The 22,385-nt window shown below is 33.6% G+C and overlaps 1 protein-coding gene across 2 annotated transcripts in view; it reads right to left on the minus strand.

Annotated features, from left to right (window-relative positions):
* The window catches only part of sli (slit guidance ligand), a 799,923-nt gene that overhangs the window by 198,063 nt on the left and 579,475 nt on the right, over positions 1 to 22,385 (minus strand). For both annotated transcript variants that reach the window (XM_069817706.1, XM_069817697.1), the window contains exons 4-5: positions 13,342 to 13,413; positions 2,531 to 2,602 (exon numbers count right to left, since the gene is read on the minus strand). In XM_069817706.1, the coding sequence (XP_069673807.1) occupies positions 2,531 to 2,602; positions 13,342 to 13,413 (144 nt within the window). The remainder of the gene's footprint in view (positions 1 to 2,530; positions 2,603 to 13,341; positions 13,414 to 22,385) is intronic.

Genomic DNA, 22,385 nt, shown 5'->3' on the forward strand with positions numbered 1-22,385 from the left:
CAGTATGTAAAGGGTGTAAATGATATTTTGTTATTGAAGTGTTGTATCAGTGAAGAATTATGTTGTGTCAGTGAAGTGTGTTGTGTCAGTGAAGTGTGTTGTGACAGTGAAACGTGTTCCTGTCAGGGAAGCTTTATAGTTTATAGTGGCAGTGCAAAGTATTTGAACAGTGAAATGTTTTTGAAGTGTTAGTGAAATCAGGATAGAATCAGTGCAATGTGTCGTAGTTCCAGTGCAATGAGTGAGTTGACAGCGAAATGAGTGTAATGTGGAAAGGTACTTGTGCAGATATGAACATATCATACTCGTGGGTTTTAGTTCGAACTTAGATTTAAGATACAAATTAGATTTATTTTAAATGTTATTTTAAGTGATCGTGCTTCATTAAATTTAGGGTATTCCCTATTATTATTATTATTATTATTATTATTATTATTATTATTATTATTATTATTATAAATTATTGTTAGTATTAATTATTATTATTATTATTATTATTATAAATTATTGTTAGTATTAATTATTGGTATTATTATTAAGTGTATTTTTAATTAACAAGTTTATTATTGTCATCATATTGAATGCAATTAGTTACCACTGCCATCGGGTATATACCCATTGCAGTGTGAATACATACATACATACATACATACGTACAGACATACATACATACAAAGGGGGGAAATCACGTGACAGTTAATTGCTTAACGAGGCCCTTTTATTTAAGTTAAATTAAACAGTTGTATAATATTACGTAGAAGTCCAATTTTTAACAGAAATTAATATTTTCAGAAAAGAGCTAAGACAGCCCAGCCACTAGCCTTTACAGAGGGGCGAGCAGAAGCGGGTGGGGGAAACCAGGCTACGACGTAGGCAAACGGACGACAGTATCTTTGCGAAAATATGATTCAATATTGAAAGCTCTTTCGTCACTGGAAAACGCGAACATATTTCTGGAATGTACTATACTCACTAACTCAGTACTGTATACTGTGACCGTAAGGCGACTGTCTGCATACGCGGCCTTGGGTTTGTGTGGAGGATGATTGGAAGTTTAGTAGTATAAGGGGTGGGAGTGACGTATGTTAAAAAACTCAGGTACAATAAAAATTGAAGTAAAAATAAAATGATATCCCTGTATAAGTTAATTGATTAATTATTATTGATTGGGACCGCAAGACTCCTCGTGCAGTAAGTTCGGTGTTGCAATATATAGTATGCATATTCTACTGTCATTTCTTCAAGAGATAACGTATTGTTATTCTACAGAACCCGCATTAGGTTATATAATTCGGCATATTATAAGTTAAGTGAATGAAAGTGTTAAGGTGTATCTACATGATTAAATTTTCCATGCGTTTATGCATGCAATCCTGGGAGAATATTGAAAGAATCGAGTTGAAAAATAACATTCAATTAAGAATCATGCAGAATTTGTGTCTACACGTTTATCTGTTGGTTGTGAATTGTATCGAGTTAAGCTACGTTTAGTAAAAATAAAGGAAATTGAGGAAGTATTATATCAAATCTCATAGAAATAATTTAATTATAGTCTACATAATACTTTTTGATTTGATTTAATGTAATTTAAACTGATGGTTTTAGAATAATCTTGGTTTCATATCTTCAGTCGTGTCAATCAGTTTAGTCGTGCAGAATCGAATATACTATTTTGTGGTATTTATATATTATTTAGTAATTTATTTAATTATTTGCAATTTATAGAACGTAAATGATGTCAGAAGCTAATCCTAAACCATCGAAAGAAAGATGGAATCTGGATGCAAAAAAAAAAAAAAAAAAAAAAAAAAAAACACAAAGAAGCAGAAAGAAACCCATATGTCTGAAGATATTGAAACTTCCCGCATTTTATGTGGAGAAACACAATGAAGACTGGATCCAATGCTCCTCTTGTAAAATGTAGGCTCACGAAGTTTGTGCTAGTGTTCCGGAAACATTAGACAAGTAGGAATGCGAATATTGTAAGTATTAAAAATGTCTCGTTACTGTATTCCATTTCTAAATATATGCAAATATTTATGTTCACATTATTTCTTTACACTATTTTAAAATTTATTTTGAAATGTTTATATTAGAAATGTTAGTTAGTGAATTTGTTAATTTCATGTTAAAGGAAAAATAAAGTTAATATAATAATTCGGTTTTTAATTATAAGAAAAGCCTTAAGTGTCCGGTACTGAACGAACTTCCTCGCATTACGAGGGCTTAAATGCGACAGGCTCATGTCAGTCGATTTAACGGGCATGTAAAAGAACTCCTGCGGGACAAAATTCCGGCACAATGGCGACGTTCACATAACCTCGGCAGTTGCGACCGTCGTTAAATAAACAATAATTTAATAATTAAAAAAAACTATATCTCCACCTCCATTGAAAATTGAGAACATGTTTATATTCGGAATACTCCATACTTCTATTTCTTCCGAAACACCCTGTATAAAATTATAAACAAATAGCAATACCGATGTCCTTAACATATTCTTATGTAAATCAATGTATTTAATACTCACAGGACTTCCAACTCGGTCAAGCCATGAACCGCGGACTCGTCGATGCAGGTTAGCCTGTTATTGTCCAACTGTCTGCAAGAAAGGAAAAAAAACCGTAGGTATTAATAACCACACATTTGAAATACATCACGTTATGTAGTTACTCTTCCTTTTCGCAAATATTAGCCTACTCGTCAAAGTTCAGTATCTCGAAATAGTATATTACGATACAAGGGTGGGAAGTGCTTTTTACAAAATCGAGGAAAAGTTTGAAATGAGCAGAGCGAATACAATATACAAGGTGTTCCATTCAAACCTCCCTGATATAAATTAATCATTGCTAACAAGGTATACGGATTCATGAAATGGGACTGGTACTAAAAGAAAGACAAACTCAAAGTATTTGTATTTCATTTGTTTGAAGTTGATTGTTTTGTCACTATGTTGCGCAACAATCGCAAAAGCAAAAATGGCGACTCCACACCAACGCGGGCAAACGGTGGTGTGGTATGCGGAGACGAAATCGTGATTTCAAAGTTTCGTTTCTGTTCGAAGACTGAAGTAGGCCTAAATTATTTTATTACAATGTAAATAACAAATTATAAAAATTATTTTCGCTGATCATTAGCATTGGTTATCCTTGATTTTTGAATTTGTTTTTCTCTCACTAACAGTTCAATGTTAGGTGTCAATGCTCGTGTAGAACACAATCGAAGAAGACATTGTAAATTATGGTCAGAAAGTCGGCTTCTGTGATGGGATGCGTTGCCTCAGAACTAATATGCAGGCCAGTTGACGATGGCTGCAATAAATAATAGCCGAAACGATTCACACCATCAATATGACGTCAATACTGAATAAGAATATGTCGTTACAGATATTTTAGATTAATTTGGGAATTAATACTAGAGCTAAGACTTCAGAATTAGAGTGCATAAAATAATTATTTCTGTCTTTAAACTCCCTGCATTTATGAATAATTCCCATTTGTGAAGGAATAATAATAATAATAATAATAATAATAATAATAATAATAATAATAATAATAATAATAATAATAATAATGTATTAAATCAAAATTATGCTGAACATTTAGTTAAACTTCTACATTTACGCTAAATAGTTATTTATGCGTGGCATCGTGGTCTAAAGCATCCTGCCTAGGACTCGCGTTACGAAATGCGCCCTGGTTCGAGTCCTCATGGGGGAGAAAATGTTGTCAAGAAATTTCAGCCCGTGTATGAGACCGGTGACCACCCAGCATCATGATGCACTTGGGGAGCTACGAAAGCTAGCGAAATCCGGTTGCGAAAGCCAGCTATAACGGCTGGGAGGATCATCGTGCTAACCACACGATACCTCCATTCTGGTTGGATGATCGTCCACCTCTGCTTCGGAATGTAGGAGCGAGGCCAGTAGCCGGCTGGTCGGTCTGGGCCTTTCACGGGCTGTGGGGCCACGGATTATTTATTATTATTATTATTATTATTATTATTATTATTATTATTATTGGCGGCCGGGTAGCTCAGTTGGTAGAGCAGCTGGCTACGGACTGGAAGGTCCGGGGTTCGGTCCCAGGTGGTGACAGGATTTTTTCTCGTTGCCAAACTTTCAGAACGGCCCCGAGGTTCACTCAGCCTCCTATAAAATTGAGTACCGGGTCTTTCTCGGGGGTAAAAGGCGGTCAGAGCGTGGTGCCGACCACACCATCTCATTCTAGTGCCGAGGTCATGGAAAGCATGGAGCTCTACCCCCATGCCCCCCAAGTGCCTTCATGGCATGTTATGGGGATACCTTTACCTTTTATTATTATTATTATAGTTATTTATGCTACAAGTTCTTAAAGGTTATCTTTTTTTGGCACGAGTGTAAGTTTTGTGAATCTTGGCTTCGCTTTGTTTGCAAACACACGAGAGCCAAAAAGATAACTTTACGAATGTGTAGCATAATGTTTTTTTCTAGGATAGCACAAATTTGTATTAAATAAATATTTCAAGTTGGAGAGGTTATAAGATCACAATTTCATGGCCGTCTAAATTCAGACTCCATGGAATGACAGCCGGTTTTATTCATGATCTCGATTTCATGGCCATCTGAACCGGTCATAATCAACAAAGCGGTCAGAAAAAGTTGAATGCTACATCTGGCTGCGGTAATTTCCAGTACAATGTAAATTATTTTGTACAATGTCCGACTCTCACATATTATAAATATAAAATTAAATGAATATGGAAACTGCGGAATTCGAACTCGAACTATTAGATTAGATCTCACAAAAATCCAATGGAAATAAATATATCATGCATGGCAAGATTATGAAGTGGTATTTAAAGAAGCATGCGAATACTTGCATAAATAATTTGAATGTGTTATATTCATATGCAAGTGTTCAGAAAAAGTGGAGATTTGATTTATTAGTGGTATATGTTGAATACAATTTGATTTCACGTTGAAAAAACACGTTGTCAGAGAGTAAATAAAATATAGCTATTAATTACGCAATTAATATAAAAATTAATTTTAATAGTTAATATGTGTTATTCTTGTAATTAGAGTCTTTTATTTCTTTTCAGAAATTCTTGTTAGTTAGTTAATGATTTTAACACACAATTCTGGACATGTTTCTGAAATAAGTAACTATGGAATCATAGCCTATTACCAGTAGCGGCTGGTGGTCAAAATAATGAGTATGCTACAATCTCTATATAGGCCTACTGTACACACTTATATGTATTTATCTTCATTTGAGACCCACTCAGTGACGAAATATGAAGTCCATACGACGTTCCTTCCTACTGCAGAACTTGTCAATCACCCTGATGTTAAACCCCTCCATCTTGAACATCATACTCTTTTCTATTGACAGAATTGCAAGAGCAGTGAGGCGATCCTGGGACATAGTGTTCCTTAAAAACGTTTTTATGCGTTTCAAGCAAGAAAAACATCTTTCTGGCTCAGCAGTGGTCATTGGTGTTGTAACCAAAATATTTAACAACTTCGTTACTTCACAGAATGGATCCTGTAAATTGTTGGAGGCTATGTTATGTATTGTAACAATTGAAAAGCTCCATCTACATTTCGGAAGACGGGTCTTCCGTATAGAACTCCAAGTTGTGTCTTTAAGGGGTTAGGTACAGCTTACAGCAGTAAAATTTTGAAAATATTCAACATTTTTTCCTTCCATTACTGTATCTTGTATAATAATGAAAATTAGTATGTATATATCAGTGTCCTTCTGCTATATGAAAAAAATATTTTTAAGATTAAAAAAAAATTATTTACTTTTTTTCCCCAAAATTCAGTTCACTGTGCATTAATGAAGGGTTTCTCACATAACTAAAAACTAGGCAACATTTTGTGATGAAATTTTTGTGTGTATTTATGCATGTCATATCTACAATATGTTACAAGATCACTTCTCTACCTTTGATAGATTGTCTGATAAAAAATAAATTCATTTAAAAATGATCAAACATCAGTATCTTCTAACACAAAATAAAAAAAAAATATTATTTATTAAGGAATGTAGTTGAAAGAGCATGATGTTGTAAACATGTGTTTCAGCAATAATATAAAAGAGAGAGAACATGAAAAAGTTAACAAGTTTATGAGTTATGAGGGAAACGCTTCATCACTGTACAGTAAGCTGCCAACATTTCGAATTCTGAAAAAAAAATATGTATATATATATATATATATATATATATATATATATATATATATTTAAATCGTAGAAATATTTTTTCATATAGCAGAAGGACAGCGTTTCACACATCAATTTTCATTATTGTGCAAGATACAGTAATGAAGGGAAAAAAATGTTGAATATTTGCAAAAAATTTACTGCTGCAAGCTGTACCTAACCCCTTAACACTCTTTTGTTCAGTACAGTATAGCTGTTAACAGCAACTTCAAGTTCGCGTTCAGGAAAATAATGCGAAAAATTATGAAAAACAATTTTGTTTAACAATTTGTTGCGTCTAGATAGCTTAAAGACTGGAAACGATGTGTAGCTTCCTGAATTATACGGTCACATACTTCCTTGGCTTCAATTTTCTGGGATTCCATTTTCCGTCGTTTGCTGGCTGATTCAGGAGGAACCTCATGTAGGTAAATGGCAGCAGCAATCGGCCACTTGAATTACCAAATACATTGTAAACAGTTAAGAGTTCTTTCACAAACAAGCATTCTTTCGTTACGTTTTACTTTTGCAATCTCCAAGCTGTGTCGTGCTAAAGCTGACTACAGCACTTTCCCGCGTAAAAATAGCCAATCAGAGCAGTGATTTCAGTTTCGCACATGCGCATATTTCTCTACATTCTCATGTGGAGTTCTGGGTAGCACAACGAATCCCCTGAGGTATTGAAGAGCGAAAATCGAAGACTAAACAGTCTATAACGCGTCATGAACATAACCACGGTTAATTGTCAAATGACAGATCAAATACTATGGTATGGTAAAATACATTATTTGAGCAAAAATTATCATTGTGCTGTAGCACTGTAGCACATAGGGAAGGGTCATCGCTGCCTATTATACTGATGAAAAGTATAGTTACTTCAGATTCTTGAAACAATGCAAGCGATGAATAGGCCTACTATGTAACTTCAGAATAATAAGGGGATAAAATGTAAATATCGATGTTACGTCTGTTACTTATTTGTGTTATGTGTATTATTTACGTCATGAAAGACCGAGGTAATGCTTTAATTTCCAACTGAATGAAGTTTGTACATTGACTATTGCATTATCTATGGCAGTGCGTAAAGTGATTACTTTTTTTAAGCACTAGTCTTTTAGGGCAGTATTCATAAACGAGACTTTCGATGAAGACTTCCCAAAGTCGAATTTCGTAGTAAAGTTTAACTTTGTTAAAAGTCCTAATCATAGACAATACTGCTGAGACTTTGACTTTGACTTTGACTTTGGTAAGTCGAGATTTGACGATCTTGTTGTAATGTTGGCAATCACAATCACTGCTTTCTAAACAAATTAAATTAATAGATAGTTGAAATAGAGTAGGCATTGCCACAATCAAAGCCCATCTTTTGAGTCACAAATCAATGAAACAATTGAACATTGGTACATGTTAAGTGATTGTTAACCGTTCTTGCAGCTTTACATAAGAATAATTATTCGAGAGCTTAGCGTGAAACTAATGTGAGTACAAAAATTGACATTTTTAGATCTTTACACCATTCGATAATAATTCGTTCTTCTACTTGGTCACAAAAAATCGTAACTAAATTCCGAACAGTCTTGCACTCGTATATAATACAATAAAATTCGTAACTACAAAACATGGTGGTATAGTTAATCTGAAATAGAATTTTGTTGTGAATAAACTATCGATTGTAGTTACAGTATGTTAGATTCACTTAGATTCACATTAAGCCCTCGAATTATTTCATTATAAAATAATTTTATTCTGAACATATGCAAGATAAGAAGATGCCACCAATGACAGTCTATGAAAGAGGTATATTATCCTGCTGACTGTTGGCAGAGTTATTCCCTGCATGTCTGCAGAAACTACTTGAAAATTAATTGAAATCAATATTCAGAAAACATTATGACGACCGCAAGGATTATACTCGTAAATTAACTGCATATCCAATAATTGTGTAACCTATCCACTATGGAATTAAAAGGTCGAAATCAATATTAAGCTATCAATCCTTACTTGTAGTGTAAATCGCGATGAAATAAGAAGTTCAATTATTGGTGGAACAGATAATCCTCTTGGATTATTATTCGTCAGTGAATGTTGAAACATGACGAGGATATCTAATACTGTCTGTTTATCAAATTTGTACCTTGATTTGAATAATATGCTAAGGAACATGAGCAGATTTAATAATCTTCTGGATGCCCTCAATATTCTCGGCAAATTCAACAATTTTCGAAATATCAGCCATTTTCCTTATGTCCACGAACGAAAGTCAAAGTCAAAGTCTAGATTTTCGGCGACTTCGAAGTAAAGTCACAATTGAAGTTTACTTTTGTCAAAGTATCGACTGTGAATAGGAAAATGGTGACTTTGTACTTTCCAAAGTCTGTCTATGAATACGACCCTTAAAGGCCGACTTTATTGCAACTTTTCGCACTATCGTAGAAGAATTGAATTCATTATAATGTGTTTAATCACGTCCGGCTGGTTTTGAAGCTACTTTGTTTTAAGCACATCGTAATAATTTCAGTCAGCCAATGTCTAATTTAATTAATAACGTCTTGTTATTAAGAGAAAGTGTGACTAGATTTCTAACATTCAAGTGCATACACGTTTCATGTTAAAAATATGAAAATGTAGGACGATCGAACCCTAGTGATATTATGAATCATATCGGGAGAAATTCAAACTGCACTAACTTAGAAGTATTAAACGCGACAGGCTACTTCTTTTTAAGGAACGGAAAGAGAATTTTTTTATACGTGTCCTGTGAGCCGAAAATACAAATTCACAAACTAAGGATTAAAAAAGAAAAAAAAGAAAAGGAAACTCGGGGAAAGAGAAGGGAGGGGAAACTCAATACGACAGAAAGAACTGGCAAGTAGAGATTTTTATTTAAAAAAATCTTTCAGACCTTTTCAAGCATTTTTTTTACGATTGCAAACGCATTTCTTCTCATCATTCAATATTCCTTCAACTTAATCAAAAAAAAAATCCCTTACTTTGAATAAGGGTTGGTAGGATTTAAGGAAAGTGAGTTGGGGTGAAGGGTAAATTATGCCGCTCTCATCCCCTCCTACCTAGACTCTCCATCAAAACCTCCACCACTACCCCCACGTTTTATCGTTCACTGAAAAAAAAAAAATCTATCGGAATGAGTAATATCAGGTCTGGGGTGCCATCTGCCAACTTGGATGAGAAATCTTTCGCTTCAATTTTTGTCACATTTTACGCATAAATTAATGATTGATGGAGTGAAACAATTATACTTGCCGTTTGAGAAGAATTCACATCACCACTGTCATCATACCGGTGTCAGACAGTTTAAGTCTGCGGAAACTCACCATGTGGTTCGCGAATCCTATCCGACTGAACTGCAGTGGGGAATATGAAATGATTTTACTTTCAATTGAAAGTTGACTATTTTAGTAGCAAATATGATATGATCTCATAACATGTATTGAAACGCTTCATAAATCTTGTCTTTGTACAGTAGTGGCAAAAAAAAAAACGGACCGACCCTTATAGCTGATTTCAGAGCCTTGTTCACTCCAGAGCACGATAGACTGGTAACTAAGACTTTCGTGGTTCGAATCCTGCTTGGGAAGGAAACTTTTTTTATTCCTTATTCAAATTTATTCCCAATACTTTTCGACTGCTGGCAAAATTCATGTTCTGGGAATAATAAGTTAATTAAATAGTAAAATATCGCTGCAATCGAAAGTATTGGGAATAAATTTGAACAAGGAACAAAAAAAGTTTCCTTCCCAGGCAGGATTCGAACCACGAAAGTCTTAGTTACCAGTCTATCATGCTCTGAGTGAACAAGGATCTGAAATCAGCTACAAAGGTCGATCCGGTTTTTTTTGTCACTACTGTACATGTTCACATCACAACTTTGGTTCATAATTAATTAATTACTGGGTTATTTTACGACGCTGTATCAACATCTAGGTTATTTAGCGTCTGAATGATATGAAGGTGATAATGTCGGTGAAATGAGTCCGGGGTCCAGCACCGAAAGTTACCCAGCATTTGCTCGTATTGGGTTGAAGGAAAACCCCGGAAAAAACCTCAACCAAGTAACTTGCCCCAACCGGGATTCGAACCCGGGTCACCTGGTTTCGCAGCCAGACGCGCTGACCGTTACTCCACAGATGTGGACACTTTGGTTCAAAATGACCGAATCAAATAAATTAGGGCTCAATTGATGATCCGTAATGCCCCGAGTGTTTTAAGATAAAATATGTTATCGTAGCTCCATTTGATGTCTAGATACTTCAGTTTAAACGAAAGGTGAGGAGATTATGAGAATTGTTTTAATATATACCGCAGATTATATTTTGTTCGATACACTTTGTCAAGTTAAGTATGCCACTTTGGTGGTGAGTTCGATAAATAAATATAATCACTATTATCTGTGCATTTCGAAATGGCGCCTCAAGGTCAAGCAATGGACTACATTTGCCACGTGTGCTTACCCCAATCCTGGACCATTCTCCTCAACTAAAGTCAGCTGGAACAGCCGGAATTACCAGTGCTTCAGTTCACAGTTTTCAGTTCAGTGGCTCGTACGTGGTTTGTACTTTTGTACGTTTGTACGTGACCTTGATTCGCCAGTTCGAAATGCACAGATAATAGTAGTGTATGTATGTATGTATGTATGTATGTATGTATGTATGCATGTATGTATGTATACATGCACAGTGCTTTAGCAGAATCTAAGGATACCCCGTTTAAATTGTTTTTTCTTTTGTCTTCATATTTGTCTAAGATCGACCCCTGTAATAAATATTACTTAATCGTTGAAAATGAATTCTTTCGGTAAAACCAGAACTCTCTTTTAGATAAAATACTATTAATTATTACTATTATTTTTAGTCTAAGCATAAAATTTATTAATTTATATTTAGAAAAATGATCGTAACTTTTCAAACATTTTCTCGTAAAGCAAAATTGTTAATTTTGGTAATTGTTAATTAAGGTAAAAATACTGTTTGTCCAAGGAGTTTTAATATTAACAACAAAAAATCGTAAAAAAATGTTCTGCTTCACTGACTTGGGTTAAAACTTTCATAATTTTCTGGAAAATTAAGCGAAAACGTATTATCTTCTTCATGACCATAAAACAATTCAAATTGTTTGTCACATCTTAAGATATCACGGCTTCCTAGATAATGTTGCTCTCCAAGATATGCAACAATAAAAAACATCTGGTTTTGATAGCCATGAAGAAATTAATATTTTTTGCTAAATATTCCGAATAATTGAAAACATTTTATCTCAAGTCAGTCAAGCAGAACATTTTTAGAATAAAAGTTATTCCTAATATTAAAACCACTTAAACAAGGCAGTATTTTTACTACAATTTAAAATTATGCTTAACATAGTTGAAAAGTTATGTTTTTATTTTATATTTATACTAAAAATACAATATTTAACTTTTTATCTAAAAGAGTCAGAGTCTTCTGGCTTTCACCAAAACAATTCATTTTCAATAATGATTAAGTAATACTTATTACATGGGTCGACTTTGGACAAATATAAGGACAGTAAAAGCATATGTATGCAACATATTAATAGATACAGAGTAGACTCGGCTAATTTCGCGATACTAAGGTTTTGGTGCAAGAATAAGGTTCATATTTAAAACATATATATATATATATATATATATATATATATATATATATTGTTTTTAATGTAGTTACATTATTAGGGTTCATGAAGTTACCATACATATCACCATATTTAGCTCAAATTTATACAATACTTAACAAACAAGCAATACAAATGCACAAACAAATTTAGCACTCTAGAAGGGTTGGTATAATTTCGTGATAGTACAATGATAGTTTCGTGATAATCCTTAAATTTAAAATATTTAGGCAAATTCAGTGAAATTTTAAATTCCTCAGTCAGATTCAATATCTACAACACAAAAAATAAAAATAAATTTCTTTCGGTATTTTGAAAGCCTTGCCATGTTTCATGAAACCACTGATCACAAATGATGCACTGAATTCATCTTTCACCACGCTTGTCGTCCTGGAAATTTCATGAGTAAGATCGCAACAAATCATTTGACTTATCATTAGGTTTTTCTGTAAGTAAAGATCTTATTTGTTTGGCTCCTGAAGCTGATGCTGCTTCGTTGTCTACCTCTTTTAACTCACTTTAGAGGCTGGCTGCTGCTGTGGTGTCTTCTTGGTCCACGTCGAACTTGCCAAGAAAAAGACGAGGTCTCTCAGAGACAGTTTTCCTTTTTTTAAGACACAATCAATTATCTCTTTGATATCATTTATATTGTATTTCTTTCCACATTTGACCCAGCGATTACATCTGCCATCTGGAATATTCACGACATGCACAATTTATCAGAGATGCTATGAACACACACAAATATTTTATGTTTCATGCATTTGATATTTCTTACACCAGTGTAAAAAAAAATTATAGAGAAAAAAGGTCCTCGTGCAATGAGAAAAACGCTAAGAAAATAACCTCCCAAGATAAGGCTGTGTTACATAATCAGTGCATTGATAAGCATATATTGTTTCACCAAGAAGTATACAATGTGATTTCTTACATTGAAAACAAGTCGGACCACACAACGCAGTAAAAAAAAAACTATTCTATTAACAAAGGAAAGCGATATATCTCACAACTCTTCAAGTCGTTTCCAAAAAATCCGCTGACGTCACTGTAAGAGCGCAGTGAACAAAATCTATGTTATATTATAGCTCATGCATTTTGTCAAGACACTCGCGATGCGCAGTAGGAGAACAACGTTTCTGTGGAGGGGGTAGGAATAGAAGGGAAGGTCGGGCGTGTTCAAGGTAAAGGCTAACCCATTCCCCTATAATTCGTAAGTAGACTCATCCGATCTCGTGCGCAGCTCTGTAGGATGAATGGGGGAGTGTCTGGACATAATGCATGGGTTGTACATCTTCCGCCATTTATACTATACCATCAGAATTACATTTATCGCTGGTATAATTTCGTGGTAAATTTAAAAAGGAATATCACGAAATTAGCCGAGTTTGCCCTACAATTGAAAAATTTAAAGAAATCTACACGAACATTCTTTATTTCATGCACTTACTACTACAGAACAAATAAATTAAATTAACGTGATGAAAGCAATATAGTGTATACTTACAAATTCTTTAGCGCTGGAATGCCTCTCAGTGTCTTCCGACCGATCATTTCTAGTTGGTTATGACTGATGTCCCTGCAACAAAGAGAAAATTCATGTAAGAGAAAGTTACAGACAACAGATAAACCAACAAATTGCTTCAGGAGTGTTTCACACACTTCATTATCCTACATCAAGGCTTGTCTATCATGTGCCAGTTCTGTAGCTGTACTCGTTCAATTTGGCAATACCGTATGAGTTGTTTGTAAGGATCAGGGGCATGTAGGCTGGATTACGAAGTTCAAACGTAACTACAATGAAGTACACCCTTTGACACGGAAATTGATCGCTGTTCAGAGACTTGGTACCATCTCGGAATAGCTCGGGAATCATCGTGTGCGCTGTGTTCACACGCGTGCGTTTTAAATAGAGAGATTCGATACCCGGTCTTCGCATCGTGGATAAAAAGTTATATCGTTAAGTCATAAAGGCTTCGTAGGAAATATATCGTTTCGTAACATACAGATACGTCGCTGCTACAACTTGACTTCATCCTCGGACCTCGATGCTTAATATTTCCCAGTGTGAATCGCGCGTTAACCCGAACGACAGACAAATTCACACTACAGGAGAGCGACCATTTTCCATGTCAAAGGGTGTATTGTAATTATTGTTTTTTTTTTTTGCCAAGCACAAGGAAATTAATGTCGATCAATGTTAGACTCGTAAAATATCAATCGTCTGCTAAGTCGCTAGAAAATATGTAGGTTCCGTGAATACTCAAAAACGTTCTAGAAAACCTCATGTGCTTATTCAAGTAAAAACTTGATATAGTACATGGTTTGTAACATAGTTCTCGAAAGTGTCTGAGACGTGCAGCACAGAAGATATTTTATGAAACATCTGCAGGAGGAGCGACAAAATTGCTAAAATTAAAACTCTCTACGTATTTAGTGTAATAAAATTATAAATGTAGCGGGCAATACTTCCAGCAGGTGTTGTAAGGAGGGTGAGTATCGTATTCTGTTGTTTAATATTACGTAGTACCTAAGTTATAATTCTGTGAATCCAAGCGTTCGCGGGGGACAAACAGCAGCAGTAACATGAGGATCTTACCTTCTATGTACGTTAAGTCACTTTCACTACGAACCTATGTATTTATTAGGGTATATTCAACTGAATTTCTTCAAACAAAAATGACATGAAAATGTGTCGTAAAAACATGGTTGGGACTTAAATATAGTTTGGCATTTGAAATAAAATTCTGATATTCATTTATACTTCCAGTAATTAAATTTAACAAGGTGTATCTTCCTCATTCCATGAGGCCTAGTGTCGAGGCAACAATGCAATTCATGGGCGAAACGATTCACACATCAATATAAAATTGTAATGAATAATAGTATGATATTACGGAGAAATGAATTAATTTGAAAATTAATACCACAGCTAATTACTTTAGAATTAACTTATGTTGAATGAACTATTTCTGCCTTCATATCCGCCTCATTTATTTATCACCCCCACTTATGTTAGAATAATAATTTGTATTAAATTAAAATTATTGAGTTTAATTTGGTTAAGCTTCATAAATGAGAATTACATAGACAATGGAACCGTATGGAAAATCGCGAAGTACATTATATCGTCGTTGTTCCTACAACTTCTATTATCGATTTTCAGATTTTTGCTCTATTAAATAACTTAAATAGTGATACAGCAAATAATATAATCTCCTATATATAATTATATTTCTTTGTTTCGAAAATGTAATAATTCACAGTCTCCGTACTCTCTACGTACGGCTGCCATAGGATGAATAAATGTGTTTTTTCTTCCTACTGAAAAATTTTATATTTTGCACATAGGAGTTGTTGCAAGAACAACGACAATATATAGAATGGAGTGAGCGGGAGTACGTGGAAAACAACGACACATTTGACATGTTACACATTACCCTACACTTGGGTGACGTCACCGTAATAACAAAGTGTGACCAGTTTTCTCAAATATTAAGCGCATTATGTTTTGTTTACAGCAATGTAGTAATTTTCTATCATGCTAGTTGAGTAGAAGAGAAAGCCGAATGGCCTTAACTCTGCCAGTAAAACAAAACATTATTATTATTATTATTATTATTATTATTATTATTATTATTATTATTATTATTATTATTATTATTATCATTATCATCATCATCACTAGGGCTAGGATTTTGATGACCTATAAATCCTGAAAAAATGTCCTAAAAACAATGTATTTTTTACCTAAAAATCTTTCAAAAAATGCCCTCAAAATGCCATAAAATTGTTCGTACATAATTGGCTTAGTATGAAAAGAGGTTTTGTACTACTTAATATTTAGACTAGTAATTAAATTAAATTCTAGTACCAATATTTAAGTTTATTTAATTTTACATAATTTTTTCTAATTGTACGTGGTACATTTTAATTAATTATTTTACCTGATGCTGTTTCCATGTAGCCCACCACAACGCCACTCTTATCTGGAATTAGCAGGTATAGAGGAGTCTATATTGAAGGGGTGGTTGGAGTGTACTACATTAAAATGGCAATATTTGTGTAGAAAAACGATTAAAATATTATACAAAATAATGGGTATTAGCCACCGGCGTAGCTTGGTCGGTTAAGGCGCTTGCCTGACAATCCGAAGTTGCGCTGGTCGCGGGTTCGATTCCCGCTTGGGCTGATTATCTAATTGGTTTTTTTTCGAGGTTTTTCCCAACTGTAAGAGAAATGTCAAGTAATCTATGGCGAATCCTCGGCCTCATCTCGCCAAATATCTTATCACCATCACCAATTCCATTGACGCTAAATAACCTCGTAGTTGATACAGCGTCGTTAAATAACCAAGTAAAAAAATAATGGGTATTAATGGACAAAATATGTAGACAAAATATCAAAGGAATAAACATTATTTTATATTAATAATGGGGATTTATAGCCGAAATTAAATGAAAATGCCCAAAAAAAAGTCCGAATAAAACAAAAGATGCTCTTATGAGTTGTAAGAGGCAAAAAATGAAAAAAAAAAAATGCCGTAACAAATATGTCTTAAAACACTCAATTTATCACATAACATATAAAGACTAAAACAGCAATGTTTCTGGCTTACTAGAAAAAAAGATGCAATTTCATCAAAATCCTAGAATTAATTATCATCAACATCATAATCATTATTATTATTATTATTATTATTATTATTATTATTATTATTATTAATGTTTCACGTTAAAAATACTTAACACAAATGATTACATCTAATTTTGGCATTAACTTACTAGTAGGCCTAATTTGTAAATTTTGCTTTGCGTGTTTGTACTGTTTAATTCGATCACCAAACTCAAACCACAACGCCGCCAGAGCGCGTACTACGCTTTCTGTATATTATATAGCACAGCTATGTTTAAATCAGCTCCAAAGGTGTTGTGAACGTACTATAAATAGTTACATTATCTTACTTGTATATTGTATTTGTTTCTCTGAATAACAACTGCTCTAATATAGAAGAAAGGAAGGCTGCAATGAGATACAAACTGAAATTACACCAGAAAGGAGAGCAGGAAAGGAGAAAGAAGAATAATTACAAGAAGGGAATAAGACAGACGAGAATATTAAAGGGGAGAAGGGAAGAGATTAAAGAGATGAGGAGTGAAAAATAGAAGGAGACTGCTTTAATTTCGGGCCGTGGTTTTAATTCCCTGCACATTCTCCTTTCCCTGCATTGTAACTCTAAAGACAAGCGTCTAAACACGCCCGTTAACGCTCCTCATTTGTTTTAGACTGCAGAAACCACAGAAAACAATTATAAGTTCACATATCGATTTCTTTAGAAACAAAAGAAAGCGTATCGAGAGGGAAAACAAAAGAAAGCTGGGAAACGAAGTTTTTTAAAGTTCAGACAGGAGAGAGCTTGAATGTCAAGAACAGACGAAGAATAGAAAGTCAAGGAAGGATTATATCATTTGATGTTCACTGCAGAACTAAATATACTGTAAGTGTTTACCGTAATACATGAAAATTAGTAAATATTCTTTCGTATGTTTTAAAGTTTGTGGGGCATCTGTATATACTGTGACAATTATGCAGCCACATTGTACGACGGACATTATATGCAGGATGGAAGCAAAATGGCCTTGCAGATTTCCATAGCGAATAGGTCATGTTGTAACAAGAAACTATAATATCTTATTTCCTTCCCAAATGTTTAACAACATCTCATGCGGTAAATATTGCGAATAGAATCGTGATTTTTGTCCATATCGAAAGGAAATCTATTACACAATTTATCCCTGTGGCGTATTTCAATACCGTGCACGGTTTTCGTGTAAATTTAATTTTAAAAATACATCTACTTTGAAGCCACTGCACGATGCTAGCAAGTGGCAACGTTGAGGCAGAGCAGCTCACCTACCCAGACACACCGAGTTCGTTGACCTCTTACATCTTTACCACGAGACGAGTGTGTTAGCGGCGATGTTGCCAGACTGCTGAAACTTCAAACTTAATTTTATAATTAACCGTAGGCTACATTTAATCACATAACGTAATATAAGTTTTCTATTTATTTATTTAAGTGTACCCTATCGTTTCATTCAATCTGAAGGGTTATTTTACTTCCACCTTGCATAGACAAATTGCTCCTTATGCAAGAAAAAGCATCATCGGTTGGTTATATTTCTGTTATCAATAGCAGTAACAACATATTCAATCATTAATATAACCTGACAACTTCTTGTACAATTTTGAAAGCCGTATAATAATAATAATAATAATAATAATAATAATAATAATAATAATAATAATAATAATAATAATATAAGTTTTAGTCCCATTGACATGTTTCTATTTTAGGAATAATCTAATTGGTCTGTCCATCTTTTTGGCAATCTTCCCCTATTTATATATTTATTTAGTTTTCTTTTTCCTTTTGAATGTTATACTTTCATAGGAATTTGAGGAAGGCATTCTTGTTATCCCTTTATCTAATCACACACGCTGTATAATAATAATAATAATAATAATAATAATAATAATAATACTAATAATAATAAATACGTAGTAACTAAATGTATCAAATCCTGCTCATAGTTTTCAAATTTAGAATTTTATGAAGAAAATCTAATATCATACACAAAGTTAGGGGATGAAAAAGGAGCATTCTGAAAATGTCAATAACTGTATTTCGGCGATTTATGCAATGGAGGGGGAAAGGAACTGACTACCCTAGTTGCCTCATAAGTGGTGCCTTGTTGCTATCACTTGTGAGGTTCAGACCTGCCTTCGGACAGTTGATTAAACAACAAACTACAAAGAGTATGCAAACGAGTGGTTTTTTAAATAACACCATATTATAGGCCTACTTACTTTTATGCTTTTGGATTCATCAGATCTTCGAACGTAGAAAATAAAAAAACACATTTCTTATAAATAGAAAACACACTACACTGATGGCTTAAAAAATAGATATGCATAATCGAAATTTAACTACAGTATTAATACAACGCATAGAATATAAAGAAATAAAAATCATTAGAAAAATTTAACAATAATTTTGTATCAGGTGTTCATTCAGATTTACAGAAGGTGTTCAAAATGACCAACGTTCACTGCCAAACAATGTATATGTCTGTCTCGGGAATTGATAAATGTGTAAGTCAGTATTTCTTAACATTTTTTATGTAAAAATGAATTACTAGAAAAGAAGAAAAATGGAAGATAATATTATTAATTTAATCATTATCAGGTTTCACAATGTCCTAAGACATCTTCCTGTACCTATTTTCAAGAGTCTATAGCCTTTCTTCATTCTTTTCTATTCTCCCATGCCCGATCTTCCAACGTCCTTTCTCTTATTGTTATAATAAAATCCTCGTTTCCATGTCAATTTTAATCAGTTAAATAAAACAAGAAAAAATATAAACAGCACAAAAATCAAGGGAAAAAAGAGAGAATTTCAAGCAAAAGAGCAACGAATGGAAAAATAGTCGACGAGGAATAACAAAGAAAATAGAAAAGATAAAAGAATAAACAAAAAGAAATAAAAAAGGCAAACAGAGGTATATTTCAAATTTTTAAATTCACACGAATTTGAAAGAAACATTATGAGGTAAGGATTGCAATGAATAAACAATTAATTTCGGAATATGTATTATATGTCTTTCTCGTGTTAAATTTTACCATACCTGGTTAACATGTTTCAGCCTGTTATGGGCCATCTTCAGAACTGGTTGGTGGTGGTCTTGGTGCCTTTTGTTTGTGTTTCCTGTGGGGGTGTGTTTGTGTAATGTAATGTGAAGTCAAAAAGGGTGTTCTGGAATTGAGTTGTGTGTTGAGAATTTCATTTGGATGTGTTTCTGTGTGTCTATATATTTCGTATTATTCTAGTGTGTTTACTTTCTGGCTTTTTTGTTGAATATGTAGAATTTCCACCCATTCAAGAAATTAAATTACAACATCGCATACAGAACAAATAATACTCTGCCAAAGCATCACACACACAAACAACACAAACAAATACAATCATACAGGCGTATACTAGAATGTATTTTCCTCTTTGTGATTATGTATTCAGTCTCTTTTTTTACTATACAGTATATGTATATATATTATTATTATTATTATTATTTTTTTTTTTTAAGTTAATACTGATTGTGTATATGTATTCAATCTCTCTTTTTACTTTATTATTATTATTATTTTTTTTTTTTCAGTTAATATTTGTATACCGGTATGTATTTTTCTGTATGTGATTTGATTCTGGTTGAGTGGAAGAGAAGGCTTGATGGCCTCAACTCAGCCAGGGAAAATAAAACTATTATTATACAAACTCAAATGAAACACCTGCAACAATTTATACATAGGACAGATAGGCAGATCATTTCAAACACGTTACAAAGAACACATCAAAGCCATAACAAAACTACAAAACACTTCCACATATACAGAATACATTACAAATGCTAACCACACCTAATGAGACATGAACACAGACATGGAAATTCTACATATTCAACCAAAAAGCCACAAACTAAACACACTAGAACAATACGAAATATATAGATACACAAAAACACATCCAAATGAAATTCTCAACATACAACTCAATTTCAGAACACACACACTCTTTGACTCCACATTACACTACACAAACATACCCCCACAGGAAAAACAAACAAAAGGTGCCAAGACCAGCAACAACCAGTTCTGAAGATGGCCCATAACAGGAAGAAACATGTTAAACAGGTACAGTAAAATTTAACACGAGAAAGATATATAATACATATTCCCGAATGCAATAGTGTTAAAAATTGTGTAATCAAGATGTATAACAATTAATTAATTACGGTAAATAGAACTGGTATAATGTGAATTTTGATTCGAATAATTTTAGTCTCCCTGTTACAAAATGTCGTAAGATAACGGACACCCCTGCCAGATTCACAACTCAGCACAACGCTATCTCTGCTGACTTCCAAGACGCACTCTCCACTCGTGTGCTAAATTTCCGAGGTTCATTTGTTTATTCATTGACAATTCCCCAGAGTAATTAGTACTTCTCCCGTTACACAGATGGTAGCATCACTCGTCATAAGGTAATAAAGTTCCTGCCACAGAGATTAACTGCAACATCAATCTTGATGACGTTCAACCCAGTCCGGTTGTCATAGCTACTAGGAGCCTAACGCGACCAACAGGGTAATAGAACCTCTTCATGGACATCGAAAGTGACAGTGTGGAACATGCATTATTTTCCATCGTAAATTGACTATTTTAAACATTAATAGTAACATAATGCCTCAATATATATTCGAAAACTCATGAAACTTTTAACTTACTTCATTGACAGAGGATTCATCCAGTACACTGGCGTTCAAAGATGACTGACCTAGAATTTTGGGATCGTGTATGCGAACTTTTTAGTCAGGTGATAAGTGAGAATCAAAGATATGACAAACTGACAAACATTGCAATAGTTCCTCTACTTCTATATAGGTGACCCTATTATTGGAGAGGGTAAAAAAGTATTTGGGAAAATATTGATGTACATTATGTGTAAATTATTCTTATTTGACAGTATGAGAGGTTTCCCGCTAAATCTAATGTTATTTCATAATCATGTATGTATTTATTCACACTGCAATGGGTAACCTATATACCCGGTGGCAGTGGTAACTAATTACACTCAATAATGACAATAATAAACTTATTAATTAAAAATACAATTAATAATAATAATAATAATAATAATAATAATAATAATAATAATAATAATAATAGGGAATACCCTAAATTAAATGAAGCACGACCACTTAAAATAACATTTAAAATAATTCTAATTTGTATCTTAAAGCTAAGTTCGAACTAAAACCCACGAGTATGATATGTTCATATCTGCACAAGTACCTTTCAGCACTACACTCATTTCGCTGTTAACTCACTCACTGCACTGGAACTACGACACATTTCACTGATTCTATCCTGATTTTACTAACACTTAAAAACATTTCACTGTTCAAATACTTTGCACTACCACTATAAACTATAAAGCTTCACTGACAGGAACACGTTTCATTTACACAACACACTTCACTGACACAACGTAATTCTTTACTGATACAACACTTCAATAACAAAATATCATTTACACCCTTTAAATACTGTGTATAATTACCGTCTATTAGTAAAGTCTTTAAGCCTATTACAGAGAGATCAAATTTTGAATTTTATAATGCGAATATATTTATGTACTATTGGCTACACTGACTAATTTTGCCTTAATGTTACATATATTGGCAACTTTTTATTTGTGTATTCTCAACAAAGACTTTAAAATGGAGATTTTGTGTTTAAAGAACGGGATGCCAGCCTTTACCATAATCTCACACAAGTCCAGTTAAAATTGTGATTATTTATTTGACATGGAATTACATGTTCGAAGATCTTCATTTTCGTTTTTCGATTCAAGTTTTCTGTTTTCTGTGTGTTTTCTAGTGTTACAATGTCTCTGTTTACAGCAGAGGTCTGCATCGGACGTTTTCGCTCGAG

This window comes from Periplaneta americana, chromosome 2, assembly GCF_040183065.1.
Source record: "Periplaneta americana isolate PAMFEO1 chromosome 2, P.americana_PAMFEO1_priV1, whole genome shotgun sequence".
Lineage (NCBI taxonomy): Eukaryota > Metazoa > Arthropoda > Insecta > Blattodea > Blattidae > Periplaneta > Periplaneta americana.